At 37.4% G+C, this 26,918-nt stretch overlaps 1 protein-coding gene across 2 annotated transcripts; it reads right to left on the bottom strand.

The window, feature by feature from the left end:
- Positions 1 to 852: 852 nt before the first annotated feature.
- On the bottom strand, positions 853 to 26,918 carry LOC103717272 (E3 ubiquitin-protein ligase BRE1-like 1). 2 transcript variants are annotated; one of them, XM_008805593.4, is made up of 19 exons: positions 26,378 to 26,918; positions 20,927 to 21,088; positions 20,754 to 20,841; positions 18,036 to 18,260; positions 17,756 to 17,923; positions 17,309 to 17,502; positions 17,135 to 17,218; positions 16,896 to 17,015; positions 16,606 to 16,792; positions 16,345 to 16,505; positions 16,205 to 16,255; positions 12,619 to 12,695; positions 8,478 to 8,672; positions 7,880 to 7,952; positions 7,702 to 7,788; positions 2,691 to 2,828; positions 2,382 to 2,584; positions 2,136 to 2,301; positions 853 to 1,685 (listed from the first exon to the last, which is right to left on the bottom strand). In XM_008805593.4, the coding sequence occupies exons 1-19, from the start codon at positions 26,489 to 26,491 to the stop codon at positions 1,554 to 1,556; spliced, it is 2,625 nt and encodes an 874-aa protein (XP_008803815.1). In that variant the 5' UTR covers positions 26,492 to 26,918; the 3' UTR covers positions 853 to 1,553. The 2 variants fall into 2 exon arrangements, with proteins under 2 accessions (XP_008803815.1, XP_008803814.1); XM_008805592.4 differs by having other exon boundaries at positions 16,184 to 16,255.

Below are 26,918 nucleotides of genomic sequence, written 5' to 3' on the forward strand. Positions count from 1 at the left end.
CATAGGAGACAAAAGGATTTTAGCAATTAGTCCTGAAAAATTTTATATTTGCCTATTGTTACCTATATTTTATGCATTTATAATTTAGTAAAATCTCGTATTGCTTGTACGTTTCTCACGTTAACTAGATGATAATAAAATGTTCTGCTTATATTCTCCTTCTTACACTGATTTGACCCCTTGATCCATGTGACCAAGTCTCGAGAGAGAGAATGGTGTTAGCCAAAAGGGGCCAAACCTTGAGCTCATTTACAATTAATAGGTACAGTTTTATCCCTTTGCAATGGTGTTAAACGAGATTCGGTCAATGAGAGCAAGTAGGACCGGTCTGTACAAGAAGTTCTACAAGATTTATATATTAATACGAAAATGATAGAGATTGGTATGCAAATATGAAAAAAATTAGAGATTAATACACCCAATTTAAAAAAATAAATAACTTAAATAAATAAAACCTGCCCATCTACTCATATACATACAACCACAACGACACAAGCCTGAATATGATTACAAAGTGCCTTTTAAGTTAACAAGAAAAAGAAAAAAAAATTACACCATCACCATTTATATCTCTCACAATGAGGTAAATGAGAAATCTAGCAGCCGTAGAGATTTCAACGCAATCCATTCGGATGTGAGAAGACATTTAAACATATGCTTCCTATTTTCACATCTTACAGTCCCAAAAAAAAAAAATGATCGAACCAGGCCACAGACCTAAACCACCCTAGGCATTTTTAATCAGGCTTCAGGCCAGACTAAATCAGGCTCATGATCATCTTCGGAAGAGATCCCAGGGACTTCAGATCCCAGGGAAGGCTCGCAGGCACATCGAGCTTTATCCCACAAAAAGAACCAAGAGCAGAATGCATCATTATAGCTTTGAATATTTCCAGACATATCAACATCTTATACCGAACGTACAATCAAACCAACCGTTCTAAACTAGATGGCAAAACTGAACTATTCAGAAAAAAAAGAAAGAAATACCCAAGAATCTTTGATACACCGAATTTCACAAGCAGCTACATCTATAGATGTACACAGGGCAATGATGCCTCAGGTCAAAGGCAGGTGAAACAACCAAAACTTTACCATGCCACTCTCTCCAAAGAAACGTACAGGATACAAACTGTTAGGATCAACAAGAGCAACCATAAAATTTCTTATTTGCTAGTGCAACCCGACTTCAGATTAATTCGATACTGCACAATGCAAGCGATGCAAGGGAACAATAAGGCTCTCCATGCCACTTAAGAAACAATAGAATGGATAGGGTAGGCCGATGCAATAGTTCAATGGATGCACATGGGGCTATACAATAGACGGCCTGACGATCATGTAGAGAAAGACCTGCAGCTTTTACCATGGCCCTCCAATTTCCTGCAACCTGCTATGGATAAGGAGGGGCTGCCAACGCACCTATCCAATCAATTCCCCACGAAGATATGTTACAAACATAAGCATGCGCACAGCCACAGAACTGTTGTGCACCAGTATCGCAATGCCTTTGGATTTCTATCTTCAGCAAAAAAACAGCTTGCACATCCAGATTATATATAGATAGGTTTCACATCATTGGGCCCAAAACTCATTCCACAGGTCGGACACCTCCGTTGGCGGTTTCCAAGGGTCCTTTGAATGCACTGATTACAGAATAAATGGTAGCATTTGGCAATAACCACCTAGGTCCATGAGAAAAGAATTGCAAATCAAAATATGCGGACAACAAAGAGTAGAAGATTTTCTTAATTAAATCAAAAAAAAAACCAACAGCAGCAGCAAGAAAGAGAGTAGAAGCAAGATGATTAATATGATAGCTTATATAATATATAAATAGCTTAATGGGGCCAATAAAAGGTTAATGTTATGTCAATTTCCAAGCTTCAGTTGTTTAATCAAATGGGCTTCATATGCACAAAGTAAATTATTGAAAAAAAAAGAATCTATTTTGAGTTCTCACCACGTTTTGCCTGTCAAGGCAGATACGACAGTAAGTCTATTTTGAGTTCTTACTAACCTCTTTTTGTCTGTCAATTATTTTTTTTTTTAAAAAAAAAGGAATTTATTTTGAGTTCTTAGCGCTTTTTGCCTGTCAAGGCAGATACTATAGTAAATCTATTTTGAGTTCTTACCTCTTTTTGTCTGTCAAGGCAGATACTACACTTCAGTATTCCCCTGTATTCCCTTACTTCTTGCCTAAGCTTTTCTAGGACTGAATAGCCCTCAGTTTGAGCCCTAAGATGTTCAGCTTTCCTTGACATGACTTCCAAGTCCTCCTCTAGTCTCTTCGTGTTAAACCTGATTGACTCAACAAAAAATTCATGAGGTTTAGCAACACAATCACATCAAGAATATCAAATAGAAGATCAGTTAATTACCTCTCCTTCTCTAGCTCTATTAGCAGCTCAGTAACATCTAGCCGGCTTGCCCCCGCCTTACTTTGTATTTCATCCAATGATTGCCTTATCTGCTGAGACTCGCTCCACCCATCCAATAGCCTCCTCTGGGCATTCTCCCAAATAATAGAATTTTGCCTCCCATCCTCTGCAAGTTTCCCAACATGTTCTGACCAAACTTTTAACTGCAAAAAGTACAGAATTAGATTTCAAGTACCTTTGACTGATTATCTCTTTTTTTTTTCCTCTTTTGTTGGTGGGTGGATTGGGGGAGGGGATTAAAAAAGTAACCTGCTCATCCAAATGTCCGACTTCCAGGCTGTACAAAACCATGACTGAATTCGCTTGCTGCAATTTTTTGTCCATCACTTGTATTTCTGTTCGTAGCGCATCATTCAGTTGTCTTGCTTTCACACCCTCGATAACAAGCTAGATAAGGAATTTAAAAGAATGAGGCACAACTCAAAGTAACATGTACAGGTGAAGCAATGACAACTATTTTCACAAGTTCATATTGCAATTTAAAGTATGTCCTTGCTAGCATTAAATGGAGTAAAATGTCTATCTTAGTTAGCAGAAGCAGATGCCGAAGCAGGATTGAAGTAACAAGAATCTTTAATAAATTAGAGGTGTGCATAAGAAAAATGGCAAATGCAAATATCTCTAAAGAATTGGAAGCCCTCCATTGGAATAAACTTTTAGCTATAGAAAATGTAAATAATCTAACTCCAGACATCTTAAATCTAGAGCCAAAGCAGACACTGCTCACCTAACAAGGTCACTTATCCAAGGATAAGAAATGTCCTATAACCTACTAATCCCTATTTAAGGTAATCGTTGGAATATAATTAAGCCTTCAAAATTCATGGCTTCCTTATGGTATCCATACCATAAATCCTAAATTCTGTAACGATAACATGGTCAAGACATGTTTTTGGTAGGCTGGAAGCTCATCTTGCCTCATGCCTTGAGGCAAAGTTCTTTGAAAATGCCTTGAGGTTCATGGGGGAGGCTACATATAATGTGACACCTAAACATTGTATTATACAAGACGTGTTATGCCCACATAATGCCTTTCACAGGTGCAGTGTTAAGCTTTAATTATTCTCACAACCAATAGAAGGTAAGGCATGAATTCTCATACTTTTGAATATTTTTTCTTTTTGTGGTTAAAATGCAAATTATGGGGATACGTCATTGTATTTTTTTTAAGCTTTGCATGTAATGGTGATATTAGACCAACTAAATTTTTCACCATATTTTTGAGAATGGAGTTCTAGATCTTTACTAACACAAAGTAAACTAACTACCCCTGAACACAATAGTCACATCATCTATCTTGCATTTTCATGTAATATTCTCATTTTCTCAATGCTTCATTTAATGAAAATAGAACTTATGCAGTTACTACCCTAGGTTTAAGCAATGCCTTGATGAGAGACTAGTCAGCTCATACTGTTAAACTTAGAAACTTCTGCAACAAGCCTCTTCATCTGTATCATGATTAACTACTTAGGCAAATTTCTTCCCAAAGATGCCATGACTGGCATTATCACTGGCTCACTGCTCACAATCCCTCCCTCTAGCCATTCAGAAACTAGCAAAATCTTATAAGACTTTTCTACCTGATCTATCCAAAGGATGCACACTCCAGGCCGCCTCATAGAATGGGGAATCAATTATTGGGGCAATACACTTCTGAATGAGTCAATAGCTAGAACTCTGAGTAGGTAAATAAACCTTCTATTTTCAACCAAATTATTTTAGAGATCCGACCATTTTCCACAATATATTGGAAACAATACATATTTGGATCGTAAGTTGCAGAGTCAATGAGGGGGTCTACGTGAGACAAGATTGACCACCCTAGCACTGATGGCCATAATTGAATCCATGCAGAAAATGCAATGAGCAAGACCCAAGCCTATCTAACCTTATGAGCTTGTCTGTATGGGGACAGGGTTGTATCTTTCATGCGAAAGAAGGATTCACCTTCACATGAATCTACTAGTGGATCGCACAATGATTGCTTCGAAAGCTGTGCAGGCAGATGAATGGAAAGGTTTGGAGTGCTTTGAGATCTGTGCAAAGCACGATCCAATGGGCAACATCGCGAAAGAAGATCAATCACTCTTTTGCATGAACGATAAAACCCAAACCCATCTGTGTGAACCTCCAAAATAATTAGAATGAGACTTGAAATATATCTTCAGATTATGTACCCAACAACCATTCGAGTCCTTGACGCCCAAGAAAAAGAAGGGGAGCAAGGGAGCACCAACAATTGAAAACCAGATCTGATGAGCAATTCATATTGTCAGAATATTCTAAAAGCTCGCAGAGAGCCATCCAATCCAGCCAAATGTCAGTCTGCAAAAAATTTTGAAGCAAAGTCATCCGAAGCAAAGAGGATGTTGTCCCGTGCTTCTGATGATCAACTCAAAATAATCAGATCCTTTCAACAGTACAACATCAGCCCGACAACCGCCTCTAAAGCCCAATTTAGATCAAAGTCGTTTGATGGCTCCATTCCACAGCCAAAAATGTGAGGCATCACATGCCAGAATCCTGAGCACAGGCATCAATGAACTAAAATTTTGTATGTCATAAATTATCCATTTCTGAATAACAACATAAACTTCAATAACTTGTATCACAGCTAACCAAAGTTTACATTCGAGCACATCTTGAGCTGCATTGATTATAGTACAGATGAGGGAGATATGGCCATTTTGTTTAAGGTTTGTTTTGCTGAAAGTTGATGACAAGGATGCTAATAATTATGGTTTTTCCATTGCATGGCTAACTCGAACTTACAACTCGATGTAACAACTATTTCTCTACTTTTCTTACTATTCATTGTAGGAAAGATTGGTTATCAAGCTACTAAGTCCCATTAGGATTAGAAAAGATATTTTTGTCTTATTTTCTCATTAATCGAGTCCTTCAAGAATTAGGCAATGAATCCAATATTAGATGAGACCTTGACTCTCAAAAGTTTGAGGAAACCAATAGGCTATAACTGTAAATACCGACGTAGTCTTCTCTTTTGCATACAAAATCGAGTTAATAAAATTTAAAAGTATTCTATCTTCGTATGTTGTTTGAGGTCGTGGTAAGAGGCTATGATTTTTTCACAGTGAGATGTTGAGTGACTTCAATTGAATTTCTTGATGATCTAGTCAATCCAAGACACTTCTACCAAAGCCTTGCTAAAGGTGTGAGACTGACGGTGAGAAGAGACAAGTGCAAGGTCAAAGGTCATGCCAGAAAAGGTATATGGCAGGATCAGCGGAACCGTCACGAACTGGACGATTTCAGTCGTACCGAGCCGTCCCGGCAGCCAACCGAGACAGTTTTGGCAACGAAAACGAAACCGTTTCTGGAGGGGGAGAAGGCGAAGGAAAGAGAGAAAAAGAGAGCACGTGGAGGAGGGAGGGAGGGAGAGGGAGAGAGGCCATCGGAGGGTGGCGGAGGGCCGTCGAAGGCTGACGCCCGGGCGGGAGGCGAAGGCTGCAATCAAGTCCCCTGTTTCATTCGAAACAAGAGTCCAACCGCTAAAAAATTTTGCAATTAAGTGAAGTCGGCGAAAATCGCAAATTTTTTAGCGATCGGACCTCTATTTCGAACGAAACAGGGAACCCAGCCATGACTTCCGCCTCCTATCCGGGCGCTAGCCTCTGCCGGCCCTCCGCCGGCCTCCCACACTCTCTCCCCCTTCTCTCTCTTTTCCTCTCTCTCGTTCCCCCTCGCCTCCTCAACTGTTGGTCCATGCTCGGCATGGCACAGCACGGGTCCGTACCGACCCGTACCGCCAGGCAACCAATCCGGTGCATGATGCCGGTACAACAGACTATGGTGTATGGCCTTATAATTATTTATATTGGTTTACTTGAACCTTACCATATTCTCCATTTTAGTTCATTATTGCCTCTCCCAGTGTCCATCAATTTATACCCCTTTCACTTATTTATCTATCCCACTGCTCTTACTCCTGACATCACAGGAAAAGCTAGAATCCTACAATTTACCTGCATCATCATCAAAGTTTTAATACATAACTCTATTGCGGTGATCTTAAAAGCAGTTCATAAGATTAGTAATATGACCTATTAGTTAAGCATTATGAAACCCGCATATTGGAAATGATGACAATGTTTTTCAGCCTTTTGCTTTTTCTCAAATCAGTTCTCCACTCTTCTCTTTGATTGCTTCCATTCCGGCTTTATTCTTCTATTACCATTTTGCTCATTTTGTATGAAAATATTACCTTAGAATGAGTATGAAAAGTCCAAGCAGAATAACACCTTAGTGTTCTCCAAAACCACCAGCAAGGCCTCCACTTAAAGAGAAGCTCCAGCATTAACAATCTATTTAACTATGCCAAAATTCAGCCAACTATTTATATTTCACCCCTGAAATAAGATAACGACTGCAAACCCTCATCGATAGGCCAACTGTACACTGCATCATAATTAAACAAATTGACATATTCTGTGGAAGCTTCCTTATTACCGTTAATTTACAGAAAATGTCATTAGATACTCCAACTCAACATATATGCACAGCATTCTTCCTTTTATTAAATTGTTTTAATGATTTCACACATATCGACAATTGGATTATTCACAATTCTTAGGTTCAACTATCTCCATAATATTAAGGGTTTCAATGCACGAGGCTCACGCCACTGCAAGGTCTGGGAGGGTTGAATTTATGCAGACTTACCACCGTCTCCATAATATTAAAGGCAAACATTAGATTCTCCAAGACAAAGGGCTTTAACCTTTTCTCCGCAATGTAATTGTAATTTCTATTTGCTGACCATAACATAGAATATACATCTAACTTGTTATATTTCTTACATACATGTTTGCATAATTGTAATGTCAACATGCATATGCCTTTTAATTGCTGTAGGAATTGTTATCACTGTATCTAGAGAAACGAATGCCTGCACAAACGTCCGGCTACAATTTTATACTGGAATGCATGTGGCATCGCAAGAAAGCTTTTCTTGTAAAAGCATTCACTGTTAAATCTTCAGAAAATGACTGAAATAGTTACCAAAGTTCCGGTATTGCATTACATCCTATGATTTTGTACCAAGAAAATTTTACTTGCTTATTCTAATCCTTTTACTTCTTAGAAATAACAGTCTTCTATGTTTTTATCATGTTTTCTAAACATGGTGATGCTCTCTAGAGGAAGGTAGGTTACAAGGTGCCATGACCAATATTGAAGGAAAAAACTATTAACAAACCCAACTTCAGCCATTACAAAATATAAATTTAAAAATCACCTTGATGTTGTAATCATCTCTTTCTGTGATTTGTTGCAACAGGTGTTGATTTTGAGTTTGCATATCTTCATATGCTTGCCCAATACTCTGCAAGGAATGTGTGAAATATTTACTCTAAAATATACTTCCATCAATTATAACCCTCGCATTTAATAATATTACATAAGCAATTTCAAACCTCAATCTCCGATAAATATGCTTCGCCTTCTTCATGTTTGGATTTCAGAGTCTCAGAGTATTTACATATTTCCCTGGATAGAACGTAACAGGCATTTCATCATTTACTTCTTCAAGCACAATAACAAAGAAAAGACTCTAAACAACCCACTGGTTACTATTCCTCTGCTTGACCAAATATAGCAGATATAAGTCTTAAAGAATGAATAAAGGGCTGAAAGCATGATGAGTTTAAATTACTAGACAATGGATAGTTCTTGAGCCTCTAGATCATTACATTAACATTCAATTACTGCAAGACGATACACTCAATTACATTAACATTCACGCATTACTGCACCAATTATTAGCTTGCTTGGAAAATTTACTTCACCGAACTTTACTGGCACAAGCTCTCTACAAAGTTATAAGAGTAAAATAATAATAATAAAGAATATTATAATCCTAACATCATCAATCGAAGATTCATTTAATCTGCAACATGTTAAACCTGACATCTAGAACTTATATTGCTCACAAAGTATGAATCTACACTAGTATGTTTAAAAGTTTGTCTTCCTTCAAGAAGCCAAGAACCGTAGAGAAAACAGAACAAATACCTCCCAGAATCTTCCAACTTCTGCCTCAGCTCAGCGATCTTAGCTTCAGCAGTGGCTAGTCTCTGCTGGGATATTGCTTCAGCTTCATTGGCTGCCTTCACACGGTGCTCCAGGTTGTGTTCATCAAGAGATGACTTAAGGCTTTGAACAAGAGCCCATGACTTGTATTCCATGTCCCTAGATTCTATGACTTCTCTGCATAACAAAAAGATTCAAGAAGCAAGATTGGCGGTAAGAATCAGATCAAAACAATAGATTAACATACATTAACGAGCAGACGCACTGCACGTTTTATACTGAGATATAAATGCGAACATTAGCATAGAGTTACCTTGCTTTTGTGACATTCACACAACCTGCCAGCTTGTCATGGTCTTTTTTGTTGCTTAACAGCATTACTTTTCTAAAGGCATGCCATCAACTAATAGAATTAACTAATCTACATCTAGTGAAAACACAGTAATGCTTAGAATTTTCAACTTCAAAACTTGATAAATATAATGCAATGATGTCCCTAAAAGCAACTTATCTCACCTGCAACTGCAGACACAATTTTTGAATCATAAAACTAGATATTATATTTGTAATGTGCATATTTAGATGGAGAAGGGGATGAGATTCCACTCTCTTTATATTCCTTCGATAAAATTAGGAAATTCACCAGATAGAAAGAGGACTTAATACATTCAAGCAACGCTTGTAGCGTAAATTATAAAAGAGTAAGAAAAGGCAAGTCCACTCAAATAGGCTCTTATAAAACACTTTAGAAATCAAATTAACGTACAGGCTCCCCTAAGTCTTTTCTTAGCAATTTATGACAATCTGGATATGAATGGCCATTAAAGCAGATTTACCATACTACAATTCACAACCATTTTAGGGAAACTTATGAAAATTTGACTTTACCATGCATGCCCACCTGCAAAGCATATAGCAGTTCTCATGGAAACTTCAATTGACTGAAGATAGTATTCAGATGATCAGAAACACATACAGAAGTCTAACCAATTCCACTTATAGCAACCATAATGAGCACGCTAAAATCATGGAACAATATTTACAAGTATATTGCGTAACAATGCAGGATTTATGAAAGCAAAAACTTTTTATTCCTGATTAATGATGTATCCCTTGGATCATGCACATCAGTGCATTAGGTCATCAGGACACCTATCACAACAGTATAAAATTCATTCCAACTTGCAAGGTTAAGGTTCTGTTTAGTTGTTGACAAGGTCCGCCGTACCGACCGTACCAACGTACTGATAGGCACCGGTACCAGTACCGTACCGAAAGTGCGAACGGGCGGTTCCACGCATTTTTCTCGTTTCCCCACTTAAAACCGCAACCGCGAAACACATTTTCCGGCGCCGTTTTCCTTGTGGGCGCGTTTCCCGCGCAGGATTTCCTTCCTTCTCGAGCCTTCTCGTTTCTTCTCCTCTCTCCTCCGCTCTTCTCCTGCGAGCAAACGCCGACGAGGATCACCCCGACAAGGCCCGGTACCAGTAAGTCTCCTCTTTCTCTTCTCCTCTCTCTACTTCTTCTCCTCCTCTTTCTCTTCTTCTTCCTCTTTCTTCCTCTTCTTTCCTGTTCTTCTTCTTCCTCTTCTTCTTCTTCCCCGCGCCGGTACCAGGTGGTACCGGTGCCAACCTGGTTCGCACCGGTAAGCAGCAGGAACCGTTTTCCACAGTCGAACCGTACCGATTAATGGTACGGACCGGTTCAGCATACCTTGGTTGCTGAGAAAGTGGACAAAAAAAGAGAGGGAGGGGAGAGAATTGTGGGAGTCTTCTTTTCCAATATTTGGTAGCCAAGAGAAAACTCTAGAGGGAAGTTCTTGAGAGAAAAGTTGGGGCCACTAACCACCCTAAAATTTTCCCTCCCCAAAAGGTAGCGATTTTTAGAAAGGAAAGCAAAAAAAAAGGGAAAAAACTCTTGTGTTCAATTTGGCTGGGTTAGTTTTCTGTTTTCTTTTTTAAAAAATCTGGAAAAGGAAATTCTATTTCTATTTTTTTGAGATTTCTGACAACAGAAAATATGTTTGATTCACTTTTTTTTGTTCAACAAGGGCCAGCGACGTGGTCGAGGACAAGAGAGAGCTTGACATCATGCAGAGAGGCAGTCGAGGGAGCGGCAGAGGAAACGAGGTGTCATTATAACACTGAACTGAACATTCAAAAGCTTACAAGTCTCATATCCCGCCCACATCAAGACTGTCAGCAGCAATACACTAAACTCTAAATAAAATTATAAAATTATAAAATTATTTTCTTCTGTCCCATATAAGTTGTTTAAGGATAATGCCGCAGTACATAAAAAGGCCACACTATTTTTTTTCCTAAGCCACACTAATTGAAGTAGAACATAAGTAGACTGATAAGGATCTGCTGGCATGAATAAAAATCACAGCACCTGGTCAAATATATAAAAAAAAGACACCAATATAGAAACGAAAAAAGGTGACAAATGATTGGTGTTCTCATAGCAAATTTTGCAAAAACTTGCGCCACCAAGCAATGCTTAAAATAGGCCAATAACAACATAGCTCTGTAGTCCTGAACCTCGAGCCAAATTTAAGAACCAAATCAGAATTGAGCCTGACCTGTGTTGACCTTGAAGCAAATTCAAAGCCCGTTGCCCTTGGCTGAGGCCCAAAGCCCCAACAGCTTATATGCTGGTTGGAGGATTGATGTTACATTCAATCGCACTTTCAAAATCCTGTGGGCGATTGTTCATTTAGATTGAATCCTGCTTTTACCGGTCCCTAATCTGCCTCTTAAAACAATCCAGATTGTCCATTAGAATGGGCAAATCAAATCAAAAGTTTAATACTTAATCCCAGCTCTAATACTGTAACCATAGCCCATCACATCCCTCTCAATTACCCACCCTATCCTCTCTCCTGTCTAGCAGTGCCTCCATTGCACTTCCCACCATGGCCATCCATCATCATCGATCTTTCATAAGTCATCTTGGTGTGTTTGTGCGCGTGCACGTGCGTTAGGAGAATTCTTGTTGCACCCAAAACCAGCTAGTCTCTCCTTCCCCCTCTCCCTTGACCACAACTTGAAGGCCTGCTTTTGCAGAGACAGTGACCAAAGCCCCACCCTAGGGATGACGCAACCTCCAACAGGAGCATTCCCATTCCTGACCTCCTTCCCCCTCCCTAATCTGCTCCAACACTATGGAAGCTCCAAGAACAATCTTCCCTGTTTTGCTTGCAACCAAAACACCCTCAATCCTCCTCCTACTTTTATTCAGCCAAACCTCCTTTCCTTGAGGTGGGGCATCGCTAGAGCGCAGGCTGTTTTCAACTAACTTGGGCTAGGCCCAGCCCGATTTCAGCCCTGATTTAAAGAGGCATATATGCAAGGCAAGGAGCCCAGAATATGAATGAGGCAAGGCATAAAACACATTACACTCACAAAGGTTTAAAAATGTATTAAAAGTAATTGAAAAATAAGCAAGTAAAGAGCATAGCTATTACACTCACAAATGTCTACAATAATTGGAATGTACAACACACCCCACATACCAATGTGCACAAATCCTAATGATAATAACAATATCATATGCAATGTTTTGAATATCAGTGGGATGGAGTATTCCATCATCCCGAATGTGAGGATGAGTTGAGATATAGACCAAGACAAGATGAGCTATCCCCATCCCAAGTGTCAGGACACAAGGCATCCCCTTACACAAAAACTAGGATGGCCCCATCCCATAGTATTTACAACCTTGATCGCATGCACCTAGGTTTGAATATGAGTCCCCACACAATAGCATGCAAAACACATCAAAAGATATCCATTTCTTATGGTAACCTAATTTGCATGCTTCCTATATAAGGCAAAATTTATAAATTCAGGGTATGCAGCTCACATGAACTGCTTAACTTGACACACTTCACATTAAGCCTCAAAATGTTTTTTCAGGCCCTTTCCTTCAAGCATAAAATTAGGCAATCCTCAAACAAATCTTTCCCAAAAAAATGCCAATAAGTACTCAGAATGAAAATAAGTCAATCAACTAAATTCCAAAATATTAAAACAAAAGCCCCTGTAAATTCATAGCCTTAAAAGAGGATAAAATGCAAGAAGTATCAATTGATTTTACAGAAAAGGATAAAACTTACTACCTGGAATCGGTAGATTCACGCCTATACATCTCTAGAAATAGCTTCAACTCTTGATTAGCCTGTCTTAAATCTCGAACCTACATCATCATAAACATGCAACTTATGGTAAAGTAGATAGAGCAAGTGCAATATAAACAATATAAAAAATAGCATATAAAGCAAAATATAATTTAATACCCCATAACATAGAGAGAGAAATTAGTTTAAACGATCTACCAAATGTAAAATTGGTAAGCATGATTTTTACAGGTAATATAAACCATCACACAGGCTCATCGCCAAAAAAGTTGTCGATTTTAATTAAAAATCAAAGTGAAACGTGATGTTACAAATGCAGGCTAGTTTTTTAAATACAAAGTTTTAAATTTCTTGGGATGGGGGATCCTAGTTTCTCCAAGGAACAAGATGCCCCACTATCTCCCCCTGTCCCGGTGGCTCTCTCAGTCAAGCATCTTGACAGGCATTCTCCATCTCTCTCCCTTCTTTCCTTTATTCTTTCTTCAATTCTTTCTTTTTCTTCTTTTTTCCTTTCTTTTATTTCTTTTCTTCTTCCTTCCTTTCTTTCCCTTTTCTTTTTCTTTCCCTTTCCCTTCTTTCCTTCCTTTCTTTTTCTTCCTTCCTTCCTTCGTTCTTTTTCTCCTCTTTCTTTCCTTTCTTCGTTATTTCCTTCCTTTCTTTTTTACTTTCACTTCCCTTCTTTCCTTTTTCTTTTTCTTTCCTCTTTTTCCTTTTTTCTTCTTTTCTTTCTTTCTTTCCTCTTTCTTCTTCCTTCCCCACGTAGATGGGTTTCAGAGTCCCACCCCATCCTAATTCCTGTTTTCTCACAAGAAGAGGACAAGACGGCCGAGAAATCCCCCATCTCACCAAGATTTAGAGCCGTGGTTTAATATATGCAACAATAATAGGTACAGGCTATTAGTCCAACTCAAAAAATTTGGCAACAAAGGAGATGTGTGGATAGGATGAATATGCCAAGTTGAGGATGGACATATCGAGAAACAAGAGAGTGCCCAAAATCAACACACCATGGAAAGATTGGGACTAGAACTAACTGAAAGAAGAAAACAATGTACATCCTTCTGAATTTGCTTAGAAATGAGCAAAAATCAAGTCAAAAATGTCAAAACAATCGAAGGACGAAAGAAGGAACAAGTGCAAAATCAGCTTCAGGTACTTCCCATTTCAAAGTATTTTAGCCTTTAATACGATTAGATAATCCAATAGCAAACAATGCATTTTATTATGTTTTATATGCATGAAAGAGGTTGTGCATGGGATGTTGTATTTCATGTCACCAGCTTGTATAGCCATTTTTTGGGGTGGTGTAACAAAGTATTTGTATTGATCTATAGTACATGAAGCAGTTGTCCGTATTAACAAGATGCATTGAGCCAAGAGGTAATAACAAACCCTCCTCCCAGACTTGGGCCTGAGCTAGAGTAGCAGCAAAAGAGACTAATCAATCTGCTGGTTGGTTAGCCAACTTGAACATGCAATTAATATGTAGAACTATTAACTCAAAAGCCATATGCTATCTAATATGAATTAACTAATTATTGTAAGTTTAAGAATCCTTCCTATAAGATGCTAAATACTAAGATAACACTTATCAAGCTAAGCAACATCTTCAACTTTTCAATTTTCCAGAAAACTAAGCCTGTTTGCCGAAGCTTTTGGAGAGCCAGAAAGCATTTTCTAGCCCTCCAAAAAGACTTTTGGATCGTAGAAGATATTTGTACACAGAATGGGAAGCAGGCTTTTCCCAACTTTATCTTTATTCAGCAAGAGCTACTTTCCCTGAAGTGGGAGAGCTCTGATCTAGGAGAACCACCTGACCAGCCATGGACCAAACCGACTACTTTATGTAGGTCTGGAGAAGCTCTGAAAGAAAGATTCACTGCACTCCGGACTCAATCAAGTACCGAAACTTCAGAAAGTCATAACATCTAATATGGGAAGAATTTGGTGATACAATTGAAAATGAATTTAATAAAGGAGTCAAGATTTAGCTTCCACTCGAATTTAAAAAAAACTTTAAATATTTTTATTAATTTTGTAATTTGTATTCTCTTTTAATTAGGAGATAAATCCAACCTGACTTAGACTAGACTTCCCTAGCGTAAAAAGAGAGAGTTTTCATCCTCTTCCAACTAGAAGAGGAATCTAACTCAAATAACGAGAGTGGATCTCTATAGAGCAGTAGACAACTTGAACCTTCTCCTCTTTAGCTAAAAGAGGAAAAAAATGATTCAAATAAAGACTTCACTAGTAATAAATGGATGGCATAGACCATGGTTTTGGAAGGGGAATTTGAAGGAGAGAGAAAAGAGCATAGATTCTACTTATCACCCCATAGAACCCTGGCAAAAGGAGTGAAAACAAAGATAATATACTCTACTTTCCACCCATGATATACACCACAATTTGTGGATCATGAAAAATTAATGAAAGAAGAGGGGACCTAGACCCTGCTTTTGCTAATTTTCCTATTTTCTATTTTTTTTTTAAAGAGATTCAAGTTGAGCAAGTTGAAGAAATTTCTTCCTTCTCTCATATTGGATCACCTATGAATAGCACAACCACATATTATTCTTTTAATTCATGCAAGCCAATATCATACAATAGAGACTGAAATTGCTCATACAGATATCTTAAAATATTGATATCATAACTGACATTATTCTTTACTCACATTGTCATAGAACTTAGCATTAGAGCTGATCATGGGTCGGGCCTCAGGCCTAAACTCTATTCATTTTTAATCGAGCTTCAGGCCGGGCCTATGTAAAATTTTACATTTTGTATGCCCAAGCACAGCCCATGATCAGCTTTACTTAGCATATAACCAATCTGACACTTCTTAGTTAGTCCTTCGCCGATAAAACTACGATAGTCAATTTTAAGCAAGAAAAATCCTACTTTAGAAGACCCTTTTGGTTCACAAATAACCTTGAAAAAAGTGGAATAAATTTCATTTACACAACTCTAATCAGCCAAACAACTTTTTCTAGGACCCCTATAAAGTAGAATAGGGAAGGGTACTTTTGCAATTTCAAAAAAGTGAAAAGCACTTTTAGGTATTTGTCCCTGTTTAACTGGTTAAAATTATGTGGCCATTATAGCCAAATAGTTTTCAAGATTAAGAATAAATAGGTAGATATAATTAACTTTATGCAGTAACTAAGCAGGACCTAGGTCATTATTGATTTTTGGATCTTGTTCACAAAAATATTTGTGCACATTCAGACTTCTAGCTTACAGGCAACTGTTTACTCGAAACAAAAGAATAAAAGTAACAATCAACTAGTAATTAAAAGGCAAGCTTTTGACAATCTACAACCCTATTTCATTTATATATTTGTGCATATCCAGACTTTTAGCTTACTGGCAACTGTTTACTTGAAACAAAAGAACAAATGCAACAAATCAACCTGTAATCAATGGGCAAGATTTTGGCAATCCACAGGCCTATTTCATTTATTTACTTGAACTAGCAAATGAGGCTCGCTATCAGTTGTTGGTAGGCTGAAAATAAAAACATATGTACAGAAGATAGCGAGCATACCGTGGACTGCAGTTTCTTTACCTCAGAAAGCTGGTTAGCATATCTATCAGATATAGATTCCAGCTCAGCCTCCTATAGCAAGAATATGGTTTTAGTCCTTCCAACAATCTAATATGGACAAACTAATGTAATGCTTTTGTTTATGGCCTGTATACCCTTACCTTCCTTTGTAACATACTGGAAAGAGATTGAACTTCTGCTCGGAAAGAATGGAGTTCTGAAGCAGCCTCCTTACATTTACTAAGTTCACTTTGCATGATTCCCATATCCTTGGGTAGTGATGATACTAGTGCTTTGAATTCTGCGATAATTTTTTTCCTACCTGAAATGTACAAGGGTGATGCCTAAAAAGAGCATATCGAATGACAAGGTAAAGAAATGCTGATTTTCTGATGTAGAACCAAACAAATTTTTCAAGATACCTGGTTCTCTTAAAGCCTCTTCAAGCTTGGTTTCCAACACAATCCTTTCCTCAGCCAGTCTCTGCAACTCCTGATCTAGCTCAGCGGTTCTAGATTCAGAAAAGACAGATACTCTCCAAGATATCTCGGCTAGGTCAACTTTCAAAGTCATTTCTTTTTCATGCCAAACAAAGTTGTCCTTTTCAACCTATCATAATAAATATGGACAAAGAAATCTAAGTACACCTAAAAGTGAGTCACACAACCAGCATATCTAAATAGGCTACTTAAATCTACCGACCAGTTACCACCTGTAATTTCTCCAAAGATGCCCGATACTGATCCATTTCCATGTTTGACTTTTCTAATTGATCATTCAGCAATTGAAAAGCTTTGGATGAAGATATACTCTTGATATCCATCAAAGTGTTCTGCAAATTGTTTTCCCAAATACACATCAAAGTTTCAGCTGTACTCAGATTAAAAAAGTATAGAATATAGTATACAATCACATTAAACTAATAGCAGAAAATTAAACAACAAAACCAACCTGCAAATTAACTAACTTCTTCAAAATTTCAATTCTTTCTTCATGTAGACTCCGAATCTCTACCAGCCGGCTTGAAACTAAATTCTGGTCAGGATTCCCACACCAAGACATGAAACTATCACATCAATTAAAAGAGCTGCTAAATATCACAAGAAATTATGTGCTGATATGTACCATCGACTCCTTGACTGTGGACTCTAGGTCATGTAGTTCTTTTTGTTTATCTCTAACCTTATCTCCACCAACATGTTTATTTCCTAAAGTTGGAAAAAGAAAAGGTGTTCCTTGTGTTGTATCCCTTTGTGCCTTGAGGGTTGCCAGTTTACGATTGCTTTCTTCCAACTCAGCAACAGTACTTGCCAACTCCTCTTCACAAGCAGAGAGGTAAAGGTCAACAGCAGCAATAATAAATAATTACTGCATGCGAAAGGAACAAGGCATGCTCAAAACACAGATCCATGTGTGCAATCAAGAATCTTCATGCGCACTTATGGACAAAAAGCTATGAACTCCACTATTGAAGATGTAGCATGAAGTTCGTTGCAAGAACGCCAGCATGCACTGCATGTATGGTATACTGTAAATTTTAAGAGGATCTTCTGTAAGACTTAATGAAAATACCTGCCAAACGGTTATGCTCAGCCTTATTTTTAGCATCCGCATCTTGATGGTTCTGGAACCTATCTGTCAACAGTCTGTGTTTCAAATGAAGATCACCTAATGCCACTAAAAAGTTCCCAAGTTCCACCTCCAGATCATTCGTGGTCTTCATTAATTGTCTGCTGTTCTCTATGATGCACCAAACCAAAATAAAAATAATAGGTCAGAAACAAGTTACAAACACAAACCCGAAGTGAAAATTGTTGAAAAATAATCTACAACATGAACTTGGATGTTTTACCGTCTTCAGGAAGAGCAACCAGGAGAGCAGCAGCAAGTTCCTCATTTACATGGCACACATCATTAAATGAAGCTATGATATTCTGTAAGATGTTTTTTGCCCTCAATTGCATTGCTCCTATATCATCTTCCTTTTCACTAGGGGATACATAATTCGAACTTTCAGTAGCACCAGTTTCTAGGAGTCTGCTTAAAAAATCATCCTCTGTGGGGCAGGATGCTCCATCTGAATGAGAAATTAACAATTGTTCATCCAACAGCTAAAGAAAGAACACTATAAAAATTAAAAAAAAAATGAATGAAGAAAGGACTATATGAGAAACGTAAAGGTGGAAAAAAAATAACACTTCTCCCATGAATGAGCACACAAAATGATAAGCAAGCTGATGGAACAGTGTCATGCCAACAGATGCCCTGCATACAATATCCCTGACACACACAAGAAAAAAAAGAAAGAAAGAAAGAGGCCCGAGTGAAACCTGATCCATGGCAAGCCCTACCATAATGCAAGACCTAAATTGCCCTCACAACTCCAACATCCATTACCTTATCATCTCAAACAAAGAAGGATTTTAAGGTTACATCAAATAGCTGCACAACTTGAATGATTTCAAGTGCTGGTTCTGCCAGTTGGCATGTAACAAGCCCAAGGCAACATTGGCACCTAGCATGGGTCGGCATGGAATCTATTCAAATCATTTTGAAGTTTTAAAAGGGTTCTTTTTTATTTTTTATTTCTGTTGCTTCAGCACAAAGAACAGTGCATGGCGTGCCACAGCCAGCAGCGCTGCCAAGAGCCAGGTGAAAGACCAAATACAAGCACCTGATTCTAATACTGGCTACAGATTAGACTATCAGTTTAAAAGAATCCAAAAAACTATGTTTCCAACAAGTTGTATTGTAACTTGTGAACCATTTGAAATATGACCACTGAAAAAAATGTATGAACCTTAAGCAGGGGCGGCCCAATACATTTGGAGGCCTAAGGCGGATTCAGTGAATGAGGCCTTTTTTTAATAATAAATTTTTTTAATAAATATAAAATATTTTAAAAAAAGATATGAAAATAGATAGCTATCAAGTACATTATTTCAACAAAGATACATGAATGCAACAAAGACTGACAAAAAAACCTTTTCAGTTTAATATAATTTTTGAATGTAGGTACGAAAAAGTAATTACTCTAAAGGAAGGCTCATAAAACTGATTAAATAACTGAGATAATGCTTGGCAGTACTGTTTACCATGTCAAGCAAGAGCAGAATAGGAATAGGTTATCCTACGGCACTTCATGGTCAAGGTAAAGGAAAGAATTTGTCCAGAAAGGGACCTCTCTATAAGAGAAAGTAGGGGCATTATGGGAAATTCACTCCATCTAATTAATAAAAGTCCCATCCCACCTTCTCCCCTTCAAGCGAGTACCCAAGCAGCAACTGCAACATCACGGCACAGCAGCCATTCAATCTCCAACCTCCCTCTTTTTCTCTCTCTACCAACCAAGAGGGGAGAAGAAACCGAGAGGAGAAAATTAAAAGAATCTCCACCCTCCAAGAAGTCCATCTCCAATCCCCCTATCTTTCTTCCTGATGGCCCAGCTGGATCAGGAGTAATGTGAGGGAAGGAAAACCAAGACCAAAACCAAAAAAGAGAAGGGATGAAAGATACGAGTGGCTTCAGACGTGTATCAAGCCAACCAAATCCCTCCTCTCTCTTTCTCTCCACCCAAAACAAAACTACTGTCCCCAACTTCCCAAATTGCCCCACTGCAGGCCAGGAAACTCTCTGCACGTCCCTTCCATCAAGGGGGAAGACTCGTAGCCAGCTCCTGTTCCCGTTTTATATGGGGCCTTTGCTTCCTTTTGGTCATTGGCCCGGGGCCTTTGCTTCCTTAGTCATTGGCCCGAGGCCTTAGGCGACCGCCTCAGTCGCCTAACACTCGGGCCAGCCCTGACCTTAAGTGCTGGATCTTTGGATGGGGAAAGGAAGGCAGTATGGAATTGGTTAGTTTAGCTAATGTACAGAATGAATATGGCATGACAATCTAGCAAGCCTACCAAATTTTCACTATAAATAAATTTACCAATTATATATAGAGCTTTGAAATGCCAAGCAATACCAAGGAAGCAATAGGTATATCATATATTCTTTCGAATAGTATAGAGCTTTGCAATAGGCATCACCATGAAAAATATTTTAAAATTATCACTTATCTAAATGTCTGGCATCTGATTAATATCTGTTGCAGAAGCACTTTTTATCCAGTGACCAATAAAACAAAAAGGAGGGAAAAATAAGACGGACAAGGCTTTAACTAAAGCAATTTAAGTCTTCTATTTTCTTGAAGGCGGAAAAAAGGGCACAAGATGTGCATTAAAACTCAAAAGCTGGCCTAGACTTTATTGGGTACCTTTTCATCTTATCCTTGTGTAGCAAGTCTTGCAAATGGTGTATTTGCAATCCCCCCAAACCAAGTGAAGCAACTTCTAATAAGCCATTAGAAAAAAAACCAACTGTTTTCTTGTTAATGAATTTTTAAGGCAGCACTGCAAAGCACTCGAATCAAATATTTATATGTACACAATCTTTCATAAAGATCAGCAATCTTTTGATCATGAGCTAAGGCAAAACTTTTTAATCGTTTGTCCAATTTATGCTAAAAGTAATCTCTGAACAATGAGCACAGGACAAGCTTATCAGGAAGAAGGCTAGAAAGTCTCACCCTCTATCATATGAGAATGTCTTAAATCATATCCATCATTTGTAGATCCACTTGTGCAAACAGAAAGTGATTCCAAATCACCGACAAGCTGTTTAAACATCCAAAAAAGTATTCAAGGCAATGCACAATAGTTGGTGGAATATCATAATTAAATAGAAGAAATGGTTACTTACTCGCTCCCAGGAGTTATTGACCACAAGTAATGTGTCCCTGTAATTCTTATGTTTCTCTTTCAGCTGAGTGAGCTTATTGTCAAGAGCAAGACACTCAACTTTCTGAGCTTCTAATTGTTCAACAAGCTTTTGATTCTTGTATTGAAGGACAGCGACATCAAGCTACAAGAATTAAATTACCAGAACAAATTATTTTACATCTTAAAGAAAGAAAATAAAATATTGAGATACAAACATCCAACACAGGCCTGCCTTTCCTGTTAAAATTTATAGATGGAAAGTTTACAACATGACACTAAACATCAGCATCATAATCCAAAAAGCACAAACAAATATATGCTTTGTACCCAAAGCCAGTTATTTCATCTTGTGATGGTATACAGTGCTCGGGACAAACACAAACTTCAATATTGAAGTTTTAGACCAGTATATCCTTTATCCTAGCAGCCTGAATTCTATCAAACACATATGCTTGTCCCATCTTTATTAACAAGAATGCATCTTTCTTTTCAGATAAGCTTATCAAAAGATAAATAAACTAATATAACAGGAGGATGGATTTTCCTTTCAAACAGTCACTCTTCCCAAAAGAAAAGGAATAAATTCAATGATCAGTTTTTATGGGATCACAGACGCAACTAAACAGTAGCTATTAACCACATAGGAGAAAAGAATAAAGAGCAAATGTGTTCAAAAAGAACACTTATCAAGCTTCCAAAGTTATGCTTTTTCAACTAAAAAATAAATAAATCATGCATTACATATTGTGTATTTCAAGAATATCTTCAGATGCCTGAATGATTAAAATGAAGCGCAAGATCTAACTAAGGATAGAGACAAACAACCTCATAGCTAACATCTTTTTATTAAAAAATATTATTTCTGCAAAAATGTACAACAGTAACCATCTCCAAAAACAATGCAGGTGCCGCTAAATGACAAATTTCGGTATCTAAAAACTTTAACCGCATCTTTCACAAGAACTTGATGCTGTCTACAATAACAAAAGACATGGAAGAAAGATTAAAGAAATAATTATTTTTATTTAAAAAACATTATGTGAAAAATGTTGAGCATTTGTCCAATTATCTTCAATAGTAAGCTTCTATTATTAGATTTTAACAAAAAAAGCAGAGCAGTAGTCTGATATATCAACAAGAGGTTTACTTCCAAAACAAAAGGTAATCAATACTCTTCTTGCCAGAAAATGATTAAGTAAAGAAATAAATATATGTAACTCTTTAGTGTTTAGATATTTGACAACCATATAATGCCAGATAAAAATATTTTTTATTCCAGAATGCAGCATACCAATAATAGGTATTCCATTCCGTTCAATCAGAAACATGGTGTGGGAGCAGGACAAAATAGTACATTTTAACCTTCATGGGATTTGTACTGCTTGCAAAGCTAGCTATGCAGTCTCAAAATATCTATTCATCTTTTTGAGAAATTAAGTAGGTACCATGATTGAGAATAATATTTTAGTGGTTCTCAACTACTACGCATGTATAATGCACATTTGCTTCACATAATGCATACCACTGCATTTACATGCACTTGTGTTTAGATTTATACATCAAACACCCTTCATGTGTCTAGTACAGTTGTTTTATAATTATTTAACTAACATGTGCTTGTGTCATTCGTATGCATGGGACTCAAATTCATAACTAGCTCAGTTAAGAATTAGGTCCATGTATAGGACACATCCCAACCAACGGGTCTAGGTATCTTATCTAACTGGATCTGATTCTGATACAAGTCAACTAAATCAACCTGCGAAACATGTCAAGCATATGCAATCAAAATGGGCATCCCATAATTTGTGAAATTTGGAATATTATACTGTTTACTAAACAATAACGTGAAATTAATAGCTGATAATCTCTAATAACTAACATTTTTTTCTTTACATGCTTCCTAATACTGGAAATTTCAATATAACAAGCTACAAACTAATGCATGTACTTGATTGATGGCAAAATGCTGTTTCTTTTCCATGATAGAAAGTTGGTGGCTCTCGACATGAAAGGAAGGGAATTGCACCAACATGTTAATCATCTACGTATTAAAAGTTGGATATAACAAGACAGTAATCTGTTCATAAAATAATCTGATGATTAATTATAAACTAGCTTAACCTTTAAAACAACAAGGCAACCACTAAACAAAATATTGCTTGAGATAAATAATTAAATCAAGCTTAACACCTTTTTTCCTACGATAGTCATTACTTCAGGTCAAAAAATATCAGAATATAAGAAAACATAAATTGCAGCCTGTAAAGAAATGACTAGTATAACAGGAAGAATTAATTCAATAAGCATTAGTCAATCAGCCAGTGAATGTGTGTACATTGAATACATAGATCACAATCAACTTCATAAATATTAAAAGCTTGAATGTATATTCATGATAGGTTGACAATCTACTTGTTCTGATGACAAACGACATTTCCAGTGAGCAACACACATGGATATAGCAGTATAAAGATGTGAAGCATTAAGCAAATACATCAACTAGGTATAAATGTATTGGATGTTTGATATATCTGTAAAAATAACAGTAATCCACTGCAGTAATTAGATTATATGAGAGAGAATTCATGAAAAAAAACCAAAGGGAATCTGATAAAGTTTAATAATAATCAAAGAGGTTAACTTTGCCTTTAACTTTAAGCTATTCTATTTCCAGGAGTCTAATGACATCAGATCAAATCTATAAGTAGTAACAGCAGGAGGATGTAATAATTCATGCAGAATGTGGTCCAACTTTTTGTTTCCCAAAAAAAATGTACATAGACAAATTTGTTTCAACAAGATATGGTGCATCAGCTACTAATTTCAATTCCATTTTTATCTAATAAAAAACAAAGGGAATCTGATAAAGATTAATTATGATCAAAGAGGTCAACTTTGCCTTTAATTTTATGCTATTCTATTTACAGGAGTCTCATGACATCAGATCAAATCTATAAGTAGTAACAGCAGGAGGATGTAATAATTCATGCAGAATAATATGGTCCAACTTTTTGTTTCAGTAAAAAAAAAGTAGGTAGCCAAATTTGTTTCAACAAGACATGGTGTATCAGCTACTAATTTCAATTCCATTTTTATCTGATTGCCTCCGTTTTGTGGGTAGATGACATAGAAGTAGCAGAAGTTTTATCCAAATTGTTTCCCATAAAAATGGGAGAAGTTGAAGCACCTCTAAATTTAAAAGCTTCCAAGTAAGGATTGAGCAGATTTTTGTTATTAGTGACCAATCTAATTTCAAAATCATCAATGGGACTTTAGGCAAGAAGTGTATGTCATAAAACCTAGAAGGCAACTGGTAGGTACCACATAAGGCGACAGTTTTAGCTCATTATACCAGGAAATACTCTCCACAACTTCCCTAGACTAAGAAGAGAAGAAAAAAAAGATAATCACTATTCTCCACATCAAGGATTGAATGAATCTCTAAGACAACATATGAGCCAAAGAATTAAATTAGAACACAACCTCATAGATGGCATAGCATCATAAATAAATTACATCTTATGTGTTCTAGGCCTTAGTAGCAAAAAAAAAAAAAACAACCTAGGATAATGAGCCCACGTTGGAAACTCCCTGATAACTTGAGCTCACATCTGCATCATAAATACTTCCTTATTTGTGATATTTTTAGATTATCTGCTTCCCTACACCTGCACCCACTCGTGCACCCTCTTCCAGTCCAGCCAACTAAGTTCTTTCATTCTTGGGTATTGAATAAAAAAAAATTCTTCACAATCAAACAATAAATCAATAAAAGGAACCGAAATAACCATTTATTTTGGTAAATATGATTTAATGTAGCATAAAATAAGCAATACCATGAAAATCATGGTTCAACAGCTCAAGGCCTTAAGTAATTGATACTATTAACCCTGAAAATATACATGATCACAATATATTCCTACTTCATTCACTATTTTTTTGTCTAGAAGATCAAAGGCATAAGGTAAGGCTTTCGGACACTCAGAAAGGCAAGGCACAAGCCTCAAAAAGCGAGACCTAAGCCTTAAGAACATTCCTTAAAAGATTAACTAAAGAAACGCCATATCAATAAAAGCAAACATATGATTTTTTGTGTTCAGACTTGTTTCCAAAGTTCATTATATAATACAGATTGGAACACTGAGAAATGAACATAATGGTTATCATATGATAATATATCCTACCATAATTAGGTTTGGCACTTGAGTCCATACAAAATAGCATTATACAAGCATAGACATCTCATATGAGGAATAGACTGCGTTGCCAGAACTCGGAGCAGGTATGATGCGGGTTTCAGGGAAGCAGAAATTTTAGAAACTCTTGCAGTAAGGAGGCACTTAGAAGCAAGTTTGAGTTCAAGAATTGGGGAGCTTCTGAAGGAGGTAGGCTAACCTATGTAGAACATTCCGCCATTGAAGAAGTAGCACGTGGCACAAAATGGTTGCCTCAACCATGCCTTTATCACATGCATGCCGCACATTATGTAGCCTTACGTATAAGCCTCGAGGTATTTTCGAATAGTCTAACCTCAACATGAGGAGAACCTCAAATCAAAAGCATTAGATACAAAATATAAATGTCTAGTCCCATTGAAACTGATTTGAAACTTTCATTCACTTTTAAATGTTACTTTTAACCCAACATAGCTTGGTGCCACATAGCATACTGAATCATTCCCACTAAGAGTTCAGTCCATCCTTTTCCACCAACAATTCCTCAAGAAAATAAAAATACAACATATACAGTAAATTGTTTTCCTAACATATAGTCTATCTTTTCTTTAGCACATAACTCAAATAAATGTGACACAGGCACCCACAAAACAAGCATACAACATGGATATGAGTAAAGCATCAAACAGTCACAACATCCAATCAGTGCCCTCTCCTCAGCTGCAGCATTAAAGATTACTCCAAAAGGCTTGTGAAATCATACTGGATTTTATCGATTCAAAGATATAGCAGCAATTAATCAATACTGTCATAAACTAATTATGACATTTGAAGTTGTATATGATATACGTGCAATGATTTAAGTTTTATGACTTGTGCTACAATTGGACTCTCCACTCCAGCCTCATTTCATTAAAGCACTCTACAACTCCATGTGTACTTCTTAAGGAACAAATTTTCCTTGTACTTTATAGCCATGACAACCAAACAATCAACCAGAATATTAAAAATTAAAATTTTGAAGCTACAGTGAACGGTTGGGGAACATATCAATCAAATCCTTAGATCAATCCGCCTAATTTACTTTCTAATCAATATCATACAAGTCGTTACAAGATTCATCTCCTCCCAACCCCAGAGATGACAGAAATAGTCCACGTAAAAGAAGACTCTTACAGACCACAATTAGATTAGATCATGACTAAACAAAACTACCAATTGGGAGACGGTCATGATATCCATAAAGATCATACCTTCTTGTCATCGGAGCAAGGTGCCAAGGGCTGCTTCATGGCAGCTGCGGCGGCAGTGGGGGATATGGAGCTGAAATGGCGCCTCTTCCGGTCCGGCTCGCCAGTGCTCCCCATAACTATTAAGAAAAGAGAAACCCTAGACAACTGCTCCACCGTCACATGGGGGCTCAAATGGGAGCCAAATTTGTCTCTGGAGAAGCCAATGATCGATATAGCAACAGGTTTCGCTCACGAAACGAAAATTTTCAAACCCTAACTTATAGATCACTAAAATAGCCACAGAAAAAGATGGGAAAAACAAGTTCGGGCAAAACTAGGGCAGAAAAGCAGCCAAAGATTTCGACTATTTTGACCAAGATGGGATCTTTCCTTCCCCTCTATCCTCCAAAGAAGGCCAAAAATCGAGGGTTGGAATTCTTTTGACGGGTGTAGGGGGCGAAGCAGGGAGGGAGGTGGGTCCTGGGCGTACGGGTCGGGTTTATCGATAGGAGGCGAGGAAGACACGAACATAAAGGAGGAGGGTGGGGCGGTAGGGGAACGA

The sequence above is a fragment of the Phoenix dactylifera genome, chromosome 2 (assembly GCF_009389715.1).
Source record: "Phoenix dactylifera cultivar Barhee BC4 chromosome 2, palm_55x_up_171113_PBpolish2nd_filt_p, whole genome shotgun sequence".
In the NCBI taxonomy this organism is placed as follows: Eukaryota; Viridiplantae; Streptophyta; class Magnoliopsida; order Arecales; family Arecaceae; genus Phoenix; species Phoenix dactylifera.